This window comes from Anser cygnoides, chromosome 5 (assembly GCF_040182565.1).
Source record: "Anser cygnoides isolate HZ-2024a breed goose chromosome 5, Taihu_goose_T2T_genome, whole genome shotgun sequence".
NCBI lineage: Eukaryota > Metazoa > Chordata > Aves > Anseriformes > Anatidae > Anser > Anser cygnoides.
Genome location: NC_089877.1, coordinates 39,571,450 through 39,585,624, shown reverse-complemented (window position 1 = coordinate 39,585,624; position 14,175 = coordinate 39,571,450). Strand labels below are relative to the sequence as shown.

General features: G+C 48.9%; 1 protein-coding gene across 1 annotated transcript in view; it reads left to right on the top strand.

Annotated features, from left to right (window-relative positions):
- The window catches only part of MUC2 (mucin 2, oligomeric mucus/gel-forming), a 76,557-nt gene that overhangs the window by 23,148 nt on the left and 39,234 nt on the right, over nt 1–14,175 (top strand). Inside the window, 11 exon segments of the mRNA XM_066997591.1 lie at nt 126–273; nt 1,202–1,245; nt 1,828–2,055; nt 2,423–2,443; nt 2,838–3,311; nt 4,241–4,438; nt 5,467–6,063; nt 7,854–8,495; nt 9,793–10,006; nt 11,532–11,771; nt 13,068–13,333. Of these exon segments, the coding sequence (XP_066853692.1) occupies nt 126–273; nt 1,202–1,245; nt 1,828–2,055; nt 2,423–2,443; nt 2,838–3,311; nt 4,241–4,438; nt 5,467–6,063; nt 7,854–8,495; nt 9,793–10,006; nt 11,532–11,771; nt 13,068–13,333 (3,072 nt within the window).

Sequence of the window (14,175 nt, the reverse complement as noted above, 5' to 3'; positions counted from 1 at the left end):
CTCTGCAAGGCCTTTCACTATGCCTGATTCAGCAAGAATCATTTACCTTCAGAAGATATCCTGTTACTGAATTAACTTTTTATACTTTTCTTCACCCTGTTTTCTGTGCTACTTGTCATCAACAGGTTGCTATCCCAGATGCCCTGAGAAGACACCCATTTATAATGAAGAGACAAAGGAATGTGTGACTTCAGATGAATGTTGGTGTTATGTCAATGGTAGTCCTGTTCGCCCTGGCGAAGAAATACCTACAGAAGAGAACTGTACAAAGTGGTGTGTAAAAATGCAAAAATATTTGCAATAATTCAGGAAATAATTTATGTATGCTGAGCACCTCATTTACTTTACTGGGCCTCAAGCATGTATTTTAATAAGCAGAGATACAACTTCACCTGAAGAAGTGATATATTCTAACATTTATCAATACAGGTCAGAGTAACAATGCCATTTATTCTAGATGAGACATAAACTTAAGAAATGCTGCACTTCCAATATATACAGATTCAAAATTTTTCATCCATAATTTTACAGACCCATAATAATACAGATTTCAAGTTGATAGTGTCTTTCCAATAGGTCTATTAGTAAAACAAACAAACAAACAAACAACCTTTAAATATACTCTTAGAAGTGCCATTAGTGATACAGTGACATGAAGCCTGGCTGTGTCTCTAGAACAACCTTTTGGTTTTCATGGCTCTTTGGGAAGAGAGGGGCTAGTTTGCCTTGCATTCTCATTTAAGACTAGGATTTCAAAGTTATTGTAATCTGAAATGAGCTGTACTAGCCCTGCAGGAGGTAGCTGAGTCTTAACTGCTCATTCCTAGAACCTTATTAATGGTAGAATTGCCATCTATGACTCCACGTGATGACCAGAGACAAAAAAATAAAAACCAAAAAAAAACCACCGATCTAGCTGAACATTTACCACTCAGAAGAATGTCTTTTATTACTTCCATATTGCAACTTTTAACATAAAGCTGTTTATGATAGCTTAAGATGTTGCACTTAAAGAATGCAAGTAATGACTTAGTTGGAATGAAATAATGATGGGCAATATTGGAAAATGTTATACGGAAAAATATCCAGTAGTATGAATGAAGACTAAGTAATAAATTTGTACACTTCTGAATTCTTGGTCTGCTAGCAGAGCTCCATAAAAGATATGTAACATTTTAATTTTTGAAATTTTTGCTTTTAGTGTCTGTGGCCCCTCAGGATCCATTGATTGTGCACCAATCCCAGGTAAATAATGTCTGTTTGTTTTTAGAAAAACAGGAAGAAAAAAATGCATAGAACTGCTATGTCTGTCTCTACAAAGGCTTTGTACTGATTTGGAATAATTCTTTCCAGTGCAAGTGAAAGTTGTGGCCAAAGAAATCTGGGCAACACTTTTGCTGAACCTTGCTGTTAGTACTTGTTGTTCAATCTTTTTCTCATGTCTGTGTATTCTTTCTTCCCATGCCCCATATCCAAACTAATGTATTTCACTACAAGAGTTTGCACTTTCAGACCATGTAGTATTATTAAAAAGTGTCAGATACTAAACCTAAGTTGCAGTTTCTCTCAATGTATTTTTAAGCCTGGTTTGTAAGTCTGTCCTTCCAAGTCACTTTATATAGGGCTTTGTTAGATATGTTTTAACATTGCTCTAAACGTAAAGATAAGTCAGTACATTAGATCTAACCTTTAGGTATAGCTATGAGATGAGTGTGCATGACACAGCATTTAAATGCTTATTTGTATCCTTGGCAGGTCCATAAATATTTTGCCTTTGTCTTCTGAAGCATTAGTAGAAAAATTGCATAAAAAAGCTCTTTCTTGCAGCATGTCCTTGTGTCATCAATGGAACAAGATATGAAGTGGGACAGTCTGTGGCAGTAATACCGGATGGCGACATATGCACAATATATATTTGTGCAGAAAATGGATCTGTAGTTCCTGGAGATGTTTTTCTTTGTCCATCAACTACTTCGACACTTACAACACCTTCGACACCTTCTTCAACTTCAACCATTATAACCAGCACTGGTACAACTACAATTACAACCATAGGTAAATCTTCAACAGAGATCCACATCTATAAATTACTTTCTTTAAGGAAAATATTTTAAAGATAGAATGTGCAAGTATCATACTTATCATAGTTGCTTACCATAGTTGACACAGCTAGAACAATACTTAAGAATAGTTTTATCACACTGCACTAAGAAAGATTTTTAACACTTTGAGTTGATTTACATTTTGTGGAAGAAATTGTGACTATAAATGTACAGGATTCCTTCCTTTCAGTATCCTGCTGAGATAATAGAAATTGTCTCAGTAGTCACAGCAAAAAATCGTAATTAGAATATTTAAAACTAGTATTATATGTTTTTCTAAAACTTGCAGATGATGAAGTATTTTTTTTTTTCTATTTCAGTTACAACTTCAGGAACTACAAGTAAGTTTTAAATAAAAAAAAATGTTACTATAAAATGTCAAAGGAACTTCTAAAGGATTAGTAAGTTGAAGATGACTACTACAGAAATACATTTTAAAAACATTTGGTTTTAAAACCAAAAAATATATGTTTTTAAAGACCTGACATTGTAAAAATGTGACAAGTATATTAAGAAGAAAGACCTTGAAAGCCTCCAGGTTGGTGGTTTTATTTTTATGCAAAGCTTCCTGTTGAAGAAACTGGTAACATTGAACCAGTTTTAGAATTCTTTTGTCTTGCAAAAATGACAAATTGCAATGCATCACTTCAGTCATTAATGGAGTAGAATACAAAGTGAACCTACTCAGAATTTCCTCTGTGAGCTCAGATGCTGAACCTCTGTCTTTTCTTGCAGCTCCATGCCTTGGATTTATCTGTGATTGGTCTCAGTGGTTTGATGTCAGTAAACCTGAAGAAGGTGGTGGTGACTATGAAACCTATTATGAAATAAATAAACATGGACATGAAATATGTGACCTTCCTGAAAACATTGAATGCAGGGCTAAAAATAAGCCTGATTTAAGCTTAGAGCAACTTGGCCAGAAAGTGGAGTGTAATGTTACATATGGACTCATCTGTAAAAATGAGGAGCAAGACACAAGTATCTGGCGTCTTTGCTATAATTATGAAATCAGAGTAAACTGTTGTGAGTGGCAGGAAATTTCTTGTGATACTCCAACTACAAGCCCAGTCACCATCAGAACAACAATACCCACAAGTACTACAACCCTGCCAACAAAATCAACTACCAGCCCACCAATAACCACTCCAGCCACCATAAGCCAAACCACGCCATCAGTTACCAGCCCAGTAACTTCGGCCTCCACAGGTATTTAGCAGACCAATACTCTCTTTTCTTGCCTTGCCATAGGATAAATAGCGGGTTGTCAGCTACTTAAGGCATGCCATCTCTGTGACAGATACTGAGCTGGCACGAAATCTTACTTTGCTGGTTTTGAGCTGTATCCTTCCACTGGAGAGAACATTCTCAGAAGGACCCATTGTGTGAGATTAGAATAGACCTTGATTTGGAGTACTATCCTTTTAAGCATTATCTGTGTGGGGCTGTGCAGAATTTCTTCCCCTTCTCCTGCTTTCTTTCTGTCAATACTGATACTTGACTGTGGTTGTAGGTCTAGGAAGGAAGGATTGCCTTGGAAGCCTTCACGGAATTTTATCACCCTGCCAGTTGTCACTTGCTGTGAGCTGTGGCCTTTGGCTATTGAGACTCACTAGTACTTCTCTGAACCTCTTACTCAGGCTGCTGTTGCACCACAGGGAGGTGACATGAAGTTCAGACAGGAACATATCCCTGTGCATACTTCCTTCCCTGACTACACCTTCCCCTCTTAGCTCTCACTGAGATATCTCTGAGATAGCGAGGTGTTCAGAGTGATAAGGCAAAGGTGGGAAGAACCACAAGGCCTTTCTCCTCCTCATGTCTTACTCACTGGGGGGTTTATTTCATCTAGTGAGAAGCTGACCAGAGCAACATCCCAACTGTCTTCACTAGTTAAGGGGTGTCTCAATCATGTCTGTGTACTGATTTGGCCCTAGTCTGCATTCTGGAGTCAGAAAGGAAAGACTAGTGATATAGACCTTTGTTGCAGTAAGACTGAGCTGACTACTGTAGGTTTGTGGCAAAGTCCTACCTTCTGTTCAGTAAATCTTCTGTCCCACCCATGCATCTGCTTTCATCTTTACCTACTGTCTCTGTCCCTGCTGTTTATAATTGTTCCTCTTGTTAATATCTCCCAGTACCAACCACTACTCCCACACCAACTCCATCAGAGTCTCCCACCAGTGCAACCACCAGCATGCCGCCCTTGAGCACCACCAGCACCCTGGGGACAACGACAACAGTTCCTGGCACATCAGTACCCACTCCAACTATTACAAGCATGGTCCCACCAACAATAAGAACTCAAACCCAGCCTCCTCCAACTACACTACCAAGTAATTCTCTGCTCTGTGTGTCACATGTTGCCTTAGTATGGGGGAAAAGGTCTATTGGCAACTTAACATATGTCTTCACTGTGGTGCTTTGAAGAAAGCTGTTGATGTAGATTTCAAAAAAAAAAAAAAAAAAAAAAACCACAAAAGGCTCCTGAGCTCTAGGGTACTAAGCTCTCCATTTAGAAGTAAGAGTGCACAACATATTTCTGCATCTCAGTTCCAATTCTTTGATTATCTTGAGCATAAGGATATTTTTTTCATGGTGCTTCTGCCCAGCTTAGGCAGCTACTGTGCTGATGAAATGTCTGGCTTTTGCTGCTATTGGGCTTCATACTTCAGCTGAAGAGGACATACACAGCAGGATGTGTGGTGTGCAATGGCAGGGGGGTTGTTTTTTGTGGCACTATCATTTCAACCACTGTTGGGGCATGGCTTTTCAGACTTTATTCCCTTAATTCTCCTGCATTGACTTTGTGGTTGTTGCTGCCACTCACCTGCAGTTCTAGCTCTAGGAAGGCAGGTTTTAACTGGTAGGTTTGGGGAAAGGCTTTAGACCATCACTAGACACTTGCTACAAACCAAGACTCTGGGCAGACAGATTCTGTCAGAGTTCCTATGACCATTCCTCACACTGCTGGGAACCAGCCTGACATTTTGGCAGCACTGTGTGTCCTATGCCTTCTCACTTTGTGGTCCTGTGTTTTGCCTTGAGATAAAACAGGCGCTGTGATAGGGAAGAGAAGGTGTGAGAGTTCTGACAGTCCCTGTTTGGTCCTGTTCTACTTAATGTTTTTCCCTTACGCCAGTTTCTTGCCATGAAAAGCCCCAAACAGCACCTTGCCCTTATTATGAGGGGAAGCAAATCTGGCTTGACAGTGCCTGTGTACTGATTTGCGGGGGGAGGGTGTAGGTGAGTGGCAATGACCAAGGTGCACCCTTGTGTGCAGTGGAGGACCATTGCACCGCTCATGAGTATGCTGTTTCTGTCCCTGCTGTTCCTAATGGTTCTTCTTTCTGATGTCTCCCAGTACTATATTGTGACTGCATATGGACAGACTGGTTCGACGTGAGTAAGCCAAACAATTCTGATGTAAACAGTGGGGACTACGAAACCTTTGAAAATATCAAGAAGTACAATACATCCTGGGAATGCCTAAAAGCTGAGAATATCTCATGCAGAGCAACGGACAAGCCGGACACATCCATTGAAGATTTAGGGCAGAAAGTGGAATGTAATGTTAACACAGGGCTCATCTGCAATAATAAAGATCAGGTAAACAGTGATACTAAATACTGCCATAATTACGAGATTAGAATTTGCTGCATCGAGGACCAGATCTGCATTCCAAGTACAGAATACAGCACTGGTACGCCAACAACAGTGTCCACAACAAGGAGCACTACTTCGACTACAACTCTGTGGACACCAACTCGCCCGCCGGTCTCAACGACAGGTCCCAGCAGTACCACCAGTGGCACAACGCCCTCCAGCAGCAGCACCCCGGGGACAACGCCTGTTACTCCTCCAACGACCACGTCCCCGACTACCCTGACTACTACCAGCGCATCCACGCCCACACCGACACACACCACCTCCCTGTCACCTCCGTCCTCAACAAGCGAAGGTAATTGTCTGGCCATGGGGACACGTGTTTCCTTGTGGGGGGAGAAATGAAGGTCTGTGAGCACCTCGACTTGTGTGCGCTTTCTGTGTGGGAGGAGGGCTGGCAGGAGTTATTGAGCCTTCCCGAAAAGCGCTGGTGCCCAGCGCTCGGCCTGAGGCTGGCTGTGTGGAGGTGAGGAGGGTGCAGGGGTCCTGGGCAGAAGCTCTGGTGTTTCCCAACACTGCAGTGCTCTGCGGAGGTTGTTCCAGCCTGGGGCCTCCGGCCGGCTTAGTCAGATAGGGATCGGAGTGGAAGTCTTGCGTTTGCTGCTGCGGGGCCTCATCCTTCAGCTGGAGGGAACGTCGTGAGCGGGAAGCGGTGTATGCGAGGGGAGGGGGGCTTATCTTTTGTGTCACTGTGTTTCCAGGCGCTGTTGGGACGTGGCTTTTGCCAACTTTCTTCCTTTTCTTGTGCTGCATTAGCCCTGTGCTCTTCTGGTGTATGCAGTGCTCCTCTCTCTCCTACACGTATCTTCACTTCTCACTGTACTTGCACAGAGGTAGCCAGTTCTGAGGCAGGCCTCAGTGTGTCCTCAAGAGTTTCTAACAGTGCAAACGAAAAGCATTTCTGGCATTGAGGCCCAGAGCGAGAACTAGCGTCCTCACGAGAGAAGGATGAAGCAGCATAGTGAGCCCGAGTTTCCTATCCCGCCATGGCAATATGTGGGGGAGTAGTTTCAAAAGGGCTGGCTGAGGTCTAGCGCAGATATTGCTCAGGCAGCTGCTCAGCTTCCGATGAGCCAAGTCCCGCAGAGCGGAAGGGCTTCTAGAGTGAACATGCCCCTTGATTTCACGCACAGGGAGCGGGGATCTGTCCATGGCTTACAGGGTGAGAGGGATAGGGAAGGAAGCAAAGAGGCGGCTGATGATCTCCGTGAATTGGGCTGGATTTGGGACTGCTGAGCTCTTCTGTGCAGTATAGAGTTTTTAGACTCCAGAGAGCTGTTGCATGCAGTGTTGGTCCCTGGGGAAGTGTTGGCATCTGTCTGCCGTGCAAGCTGTAGGAGATTTTGTCTGTGATCCCCATGTTCTTCTGCAAGAGCCACAAGGAGAGCTAGTTCTGCTTTATTCCTGTTGACATTTCCTCTGCTCAGGTTGATGGCGTTTCATGAGGTTGCTGGAAAGCCACGGAGGTTAATGCCAAGCGCCATTTGCCGGTTTGCAATAGAGCAGTGTGTTTTCTCAGGAACCACTCCCAATGGCACCACACCTGTTGAAACTGTGTCAACCACCACTCTCCCGCCAATATCAACGACAGGCCCCACTCACCCCAGTACCACAACTGTCCCTATATCGACCACCACTCTAGGTCCCTGCAGTACCACCAGTGGCACAATGTCCTCCATCACGAGCACCACATCGACAACTGTTTTTAGTGATACACAAATATCGACTCTGTTTTGATGCCTGTTTTTCCATTGAAGAGGGGCTTTTTTTCTTTTCCTACTCTCCCTTTTGGTGTTGTTTGGGTGCAACTTTTCTACTTTCTTCCCTTTCCTCTCTTGCATTTTCTCTGTGGCCTTTCCTGCCACTGAAGTGTAGGTGTGGCTGTGAGAAGGCAGATATTCTCTGGCAGGATTCTGCAGAAGGCTTCAGATGGCAGCCCACCTTTTGCTAGGGTTCAGACTCTGTGGCAGCCCTTACGTCCAATATATGCTGCTATGCCTGACCATTAGATCTGTCTAAACCTGTCTGAAGTGATTCTTTCCTTCCTCTTTCTAATTGTTTGCTTTTGTTGCTGTTCCCCATTAGAACCCTGCACACTCCCTCCAGAGGGCTGCACCTGGACTGACTGGATCGATGAGAGTTACCCACAATATGGCCCAAACGGTGGTGATGATGAGACCTTTGAGACGATTCAGATAAATAGGCCTCCATGGAACTGTGCAAAGGTTGAGAATATTTCATGCAGAGCAGAGAAATGGCCTGACATTCCCATTTCAGATTTAGGGCAAAAGGTGGAATGTAACGTTAACACAGGGCTCCTCTGTAAAAATGAGGATCAGAAGCCAGGAGGCATGATTCCAATGCCAGTCTGCGTCAATTATCAGATCAAAGTCTGCTGTGTTCCCGAACTACCTCCGTGGTGTACTACAACTACTACATCCACTACCACAACAACCATCCACTCCACAACCACAGAAGTAACCCATTCAAGCACAACGAGCACTCCTTTCACTACAACCACGACAACAACCACTCGCGCGACAGTCTCAACAACAGGTCCCAGCAGTACCACCAGTGGCACAACGCCCTCCAGCAGCAGCACCCCGGGGACAACGCCTGTTACTCCTCCAACGACCACGTCCCCGACTACCCTGACTACTACCAGCGCATCCACGCCCACACCGACACACACCACCTCCCTGTCACCTCCGTCCTCGACAAGCGAAGGTAATTGTCTGGCCATGGGGACACGTGTTTCCTTGTAGGGGGAGAAATGAAGGTCTGTGAGCACCTCGACTTGTGTGCGCTTTCTGTGTGGGAGGAGGGCTGGCAGGAGTTATTGAGCCTTCCTGAAAAGCGCTGGTGCCCAGCGCTCGGCCTGAGGCTTGCTGTGTGGAGGTGAGGAGGGTGCAGGGGTCCTGGGCAGAAGCTCTGGTGTTTCCCAATGCCGCAGGGCCCTGCGGAGGTTGTTCGAGCCTGGGGCCTCCGGCCGGCTTAGTCAGATAGGGATCGGAGTGGAAGTCTTGCGTTTGCTGCTGCGGGGCCTCATCCTTCAGCTGGAGAGAACGTCGTGAGCGGGAAGCGGTGTATGCGAGGGGAGGGGGGCTTGTCTTTTGTGTCACTGTGTTTCCAGGCGCTGTTGGGACGTGGCTTTTGCCAACTTTCTTCCCTTTTCTTGTGCTGCATTAGCCCTGTGCTCTTCTGGTGTATGCAGTGCTCCTCTCTCTCCTACGCGTATCTTCACGTCTCGCTGTACTAGCACAGAGGTAGCCGGTTCTGAGGCAGGCCTCAGTGTGTCCTCAACAGTTTCTAACAGTGCAAACGAAGAGCAGTTCTGGCATTGAGGCCCAGAGCGAGAAGTAGCGTGCTCACGAGAGAAGGATGAAGCAGCATAGTGAGCCCGAGTTTCCTATTCTGCCACGGCAATATGTGGGGGAGTAGTTTCAAAAGGGCTGGCTGAGGTCTAGCGCAGATATTGCTCAGGCAGCTACTCAGCTTCAGATGAGCCAAGTCTCGCAGAGGGGATGGGCTTCTAGAGTGAACATGCCCCGTGATTTCATGCACAGGGAGCGGGGATCTGTCCATGGCTTACAGGGTGAGAGCGATAGGGAAGGAAGCAAAGAGGTGGCTGATGATGTCCGTGAATTGGGCTGGATTTGGGACTGCTGAGCTCTTCTGTGCAGTATAGAGTTTTTAGACTCCAGAGAGCTGTTGCATGCAGCGTTGGTCCCTGCGGAAGTGTTGGCATCTGTCTGCCGTGCAAGCTGTAGGAGATTTTGTCTGTGATCCCCATGTTCTTCTGCAAGAGCCACGAGGAGAGCTAGTTCTGCTTTATTCCTGTCGGCACTTCCTCTGCTCAGGTTGATGGCGTTTCATGAGGTTGCTGGAAAGCCACGGAGGTTAATGCCAAGCGCCATTTGCCGGTTTGCAATAAAGCACTGTGTTTTCTCAGGAACCACTCCCCCCGGCACCACATCTGTTGAAACTGTGTCAACCACCACTCGCCCGCCAATATCGACGACAGGCCCCACTCCCCCCGGTACCACGACTGTCCCTGTGTCGACCACGACTCTCCCACCAATCTCAACGACAGGTCCCAGCAGTACCACCAGTGGCACGACGCCCTCCAGCAGCAGCACCCCGGGGACAACGCCTGTTACTCCTCCAACGACCACGTCCCCGACTACCCTGACTACTACCAGCGCATCCACGCCCACGCCGACACACACCACCTCCCTATCACCTCCGTCCTCGACAAGCGAAGGTAATTGTCTGGCCATGGGGACACGTGTTTCCTTGTAGGGGGAGAAATGAAGGTCTGTGAGCACCTCGACTTGTGTGCGCTTTCTGTGTGGGATGAGGGCTGGCAGGAGTTATTGAGCCTTCCCGAAAAGCGCTGGTGCCCAGCGCTCGGCCTGAGGCTGGCTGTGTGGAGGTGAGGAGGGAGCAGGGGTCCTGGGCAGAAGCTCTGGTGTTTCCCAACACTGCAGTGCTCTGTGGAGGTTGTTCCAGCGTGGGTCCTCCGGCCGGCTTAGTCAGATAGGGTTCGGAGTGGAAGTCTTGCGTTTGCTGCTGCGGGGCCTCATCCTTCAGCTGGAGGGAACGTCGTGAGCGGGAAGCGGTGTATGCGAGGGGAGGGGGGCTTGTCTTCTGTGTCACTGTGTTTCCAGGCGCTGTTGGGACGCAGCTTTTGCCAACTTTCTTCCTTTTCTTGTGCTGCATTAGCCCTGTGGATGGTTGTTCCAGCACAGAGGTGGGTGGCCGGCTTAGTCAGATAGGGATCGGAGTGGAAGTCTTGCGTTTGCTGCTGCGGGGCCTCATCCTTCAGCTGGAGTCGTGAGCGGGAAGCGGTGTATGCGAGGGGAGGGGGGCTTGTCTTTTGTGTCACTGTGTTTCCAGGCGCTGTTGGGATGTGGCTTTTGCCAACTTTCTTCCTTTTCTTGTGCTGCATTAGCCCTGTGCTCTTCTGGTGTATGCAGTGCTCCTCTCTCTCCTACGCGTATCTTCACGTCTCGCTGTACTAGCACAGAGGTAGCCGGTTCTGAGGCAGGCCTCAGTGTGTCCTCAACAGTTTCTAACAGTGCAAACGAAAAGCAGTTCTGGCATTGAGGCCCAGAGCGAGAACTAGCGTGCTCACGAGAGAAGGATGAAGCAGCATAGTGAGCCCGAGTTTCCTATCCCGCCATGGCAATACGTGGGGGAGTAGTTTCAAAAGGGCTGGCTGAGGTCTAGCGCAGATATTGCTCAGGCAGCTACTCAGCTTCCGATGAGCCAAGTCCTGCAGAGCGGAAGGGCTTCTAGAGTGAACATGCCCCTTGATTTCACGTGTAGGGAGCAGGCATCTGTCCATGGCTTACAGGGTGAGAGCGATAGGGAAGGAAGCAAAGAGGTGGCTGGTGATGTCCGTGAATTGGGCTGGATTTGGGACTGCTGAGCTCTTCTGTGCAGTATAGAGTTTTCAGACTCCAGAGAGCTGTTGCATGCAGCGTTGGTCCCTGGGGAAGTGTTGGCATCTGTCTGCCGTGCAAGCTGTAGGAGATTTTGTCTGTGATCCCCATGTTCTTCTGCAAGAGCCACGAGGAGAGCTAGTTCTGCTTTATTCCTGTCGGCACTTCCTCTGCTCAGGTTGATGGCGTTTCATGAGGTTGCTGGAAAGCTACGGAGGTTAATGCCAAGCGCCATTTGCTGGTTTGCAATAAAGCACTGTGTTTTCTCAGGAACCACTCCCCCCGGCACCACATCTGTTGAAACTGTGTCAACCACCACTCGCCCGCCAATATCGACGACAGGCCCCACTCCCCCCAGTACCACGACTGTCCCTGTGTCGACCACGACTCTCCCACCAATCTCAACGACAGGTCCCAGCAGTACCACCAGTGGCACGACGCCCTCCAGCAGCAGCACCCCGGGGACAACGCCTGTTACTCCTCCAACGACCACGTCCCCGACTACCCTGACTACTACCAGCGCATCCACGCCCACGCCGACACACACCACCTCCCTATCACCTCCGTCCTCGACAAGCGAAGGTAATTGTCTGGCCATGGGGACACGTGTTTCCTTGTGGGGGGAGAAATGAAGGTCTGTGAGCACCTCGACTTGTGTGCGCTTTCTGTGTGGGATGAGGGCTGGCAGGAGTTATTGAGCCTTCCCGAAAAGCGCTGGTGCCCAGCGCTCGGCCTGAGGCTGGCTGTGTGGAGGTGAGGAGGGAGCAGGGGTCCTGGGCAGAAGCTCTGGTGTTTCCCAACACTGCAGTGCTCTGTGGAGGTTGTTCCAGCGTGGGTCCTCCGGCCGGCTTAGTCAGATAGGGTTCGGAGTGGAAGTCTTGCGTTTGCTGCTGCGGGGCCTCATCCTTCAGCTGGAGGGAACGTCGTGAGCGGGAAGCGGTGTATGCGAGGGGAGGGGGGCTTGTCTTCTGTGTCACTGTGTTTCCAGGCGCTGTTGGGACGCAGCTTTTGCCAACTTTCTTCCTTTTCTTGTGCTGCATTAGCCCTGTGCTCTTCTGGTGTATGCAGTGCTCCTCTCTCTCCTACGCGTATCTTCACGTCTCGCTGTACTAGCACAGAGGTAGCCGGTTCTGAGGCAGGCCTCAGTGTGTCCTCAACAGTTTCTAACAGTGCAAACGAAAAGCAGTTCTGGCATTGAGGCCCAGAGCGAGAACTAGCGTGCTCACGAGAGAAGGATGAAGCAGCATAGTGAGCCCGAGTTTCCTATCCCGCCATGGCAATACGTGGGGGAGTAGTTTCAAAAGGGCTGGCTGAGGTCTAGCGCAGATATTGCTCAGGCAGCTACTCAGCTTCCGATGAGCCAAGTCCTGCAGAGCGGAAGGGCTTCTAGAGTGAACATGCCCCTTGATTTCACGTGTAGGGAGCAGGCATCTGTCCATGGCTTACAGGGTGAGAGCGATAGGGAAGGAAGCAAAGAGGTGGCTGGTGATGTCCGTGAATTGGGCTGGATTTGGGACTGCTGAGCTCTTCTGTGCAGTATAGAGTTTTCAGACTCCAGAGAGCTGTTGCATGCAGCGTTGGTCCCTGGGGAAGTGTTGGCATCTGTCTGCCGTGCAAGCTGTAGGAGATTTTGTCTGTGATCCCCATGTTCTTCTGCAAGAGCCACGAGGAGAGCTAGTTCTGCTTTATTCCTGTCGGCACTTCCTCTGCTCAGGTTGATGGCGTTTCATGAGGTTGCTGGAAAGCTACGGAGGTTAATGCCAAGCGCCATTTGCCGGTTTGCAATAAAGCACTGTGTTTTCTCAGGAACCACTCCCCCCGGCACCACATCTGTTGAAACTGTGTCAACCACCACTCGCCCGCCAATATCGACGACAGGCCCCACTCCCCCCAGTACCACGACTGTCCCTGTGTCGACCACGACTCTCCCACCAATCTCAACGACAGGTCCCAGCAGTACCACCAGTGGCACGACGCCCTCCAGCAGCAGCACCCCGGGGACAACGCCTGTTACTCCTCCAACGACCACGTCCCCGACTACCCTGACTACTACCAGCGCATCCACGCCCACGCCGACACACACCACCTCCCTGTCACCTCCGTCCTCGACAAGCGAAGGTAATTGTCTGGCCATGGGGAAGCGTGTTTCCTTGTGGGGGGAGAAATGAAGGTCTGTGAGCACCTCGACTTGTGTGCGCTTTCTGTGTGGGATGAGGGCTGGCAGGAGTTATTGAGCCTTCCCGAAAAGCGCTGGTGCCCAGCGCTCGGCCTGAGGCTGGCTGTGTGGAGGTGAGGAGGGAGCAGGGGTCCTGGGCAGAAGCTCTGGTGTTTCCCAACGCCGCAGGGCCCTGTGGAGGTTGTTCCAGCGTGGGACCTCCGGCCGGCTTAGTCAGATAGGGATCGGAGTGGAAGTCTTGCGTTTGCTGCTGCGGGGCCTCATCCTTCAGCTGGAGAGAACGTCGTGAGCGGGAAGCGGTGTATGCGAGGGGAGGGGGGCTTGTCTTCTGTGTCACTGTGTTTCCAGGTGCTGTTGGGACGCAGCTTTTGCCAACTTTCTTCCTTTTCTTGTGCTGCATTAGCCCTGTGCTCTTCTGGTGTATGCAGTGCTCCTCTCTCTCCTACGCGTATCTTCACGTCTCGCTGTACTAGCACAGAGGTAGCTGGTTCTGAGGCAGGCCTCAGTGTGTCCTCAACAGTTTCTAACAGTGCAAACGAAAAGCAGTTCTGGCATTGAGGCCCAGAGCGAGAACTAGCGTGCTCACGAGAGAAGGATGAAGCAGCATAGTGAGCCCGAGTTTCCTATCCCGCCATGGCAATACGTGGGGGAGTAGTTTCAAAAGGGCTGGCTGAGGTCTAGCGCAGATATTGCTCAAGCAGCTACTGAGGTTCAGATGAGCCAAGTCTCGCAGAGGGGATGGGCTTCTGGAGTGAACATGCCCCGTGATTTCACGCACAGGGAG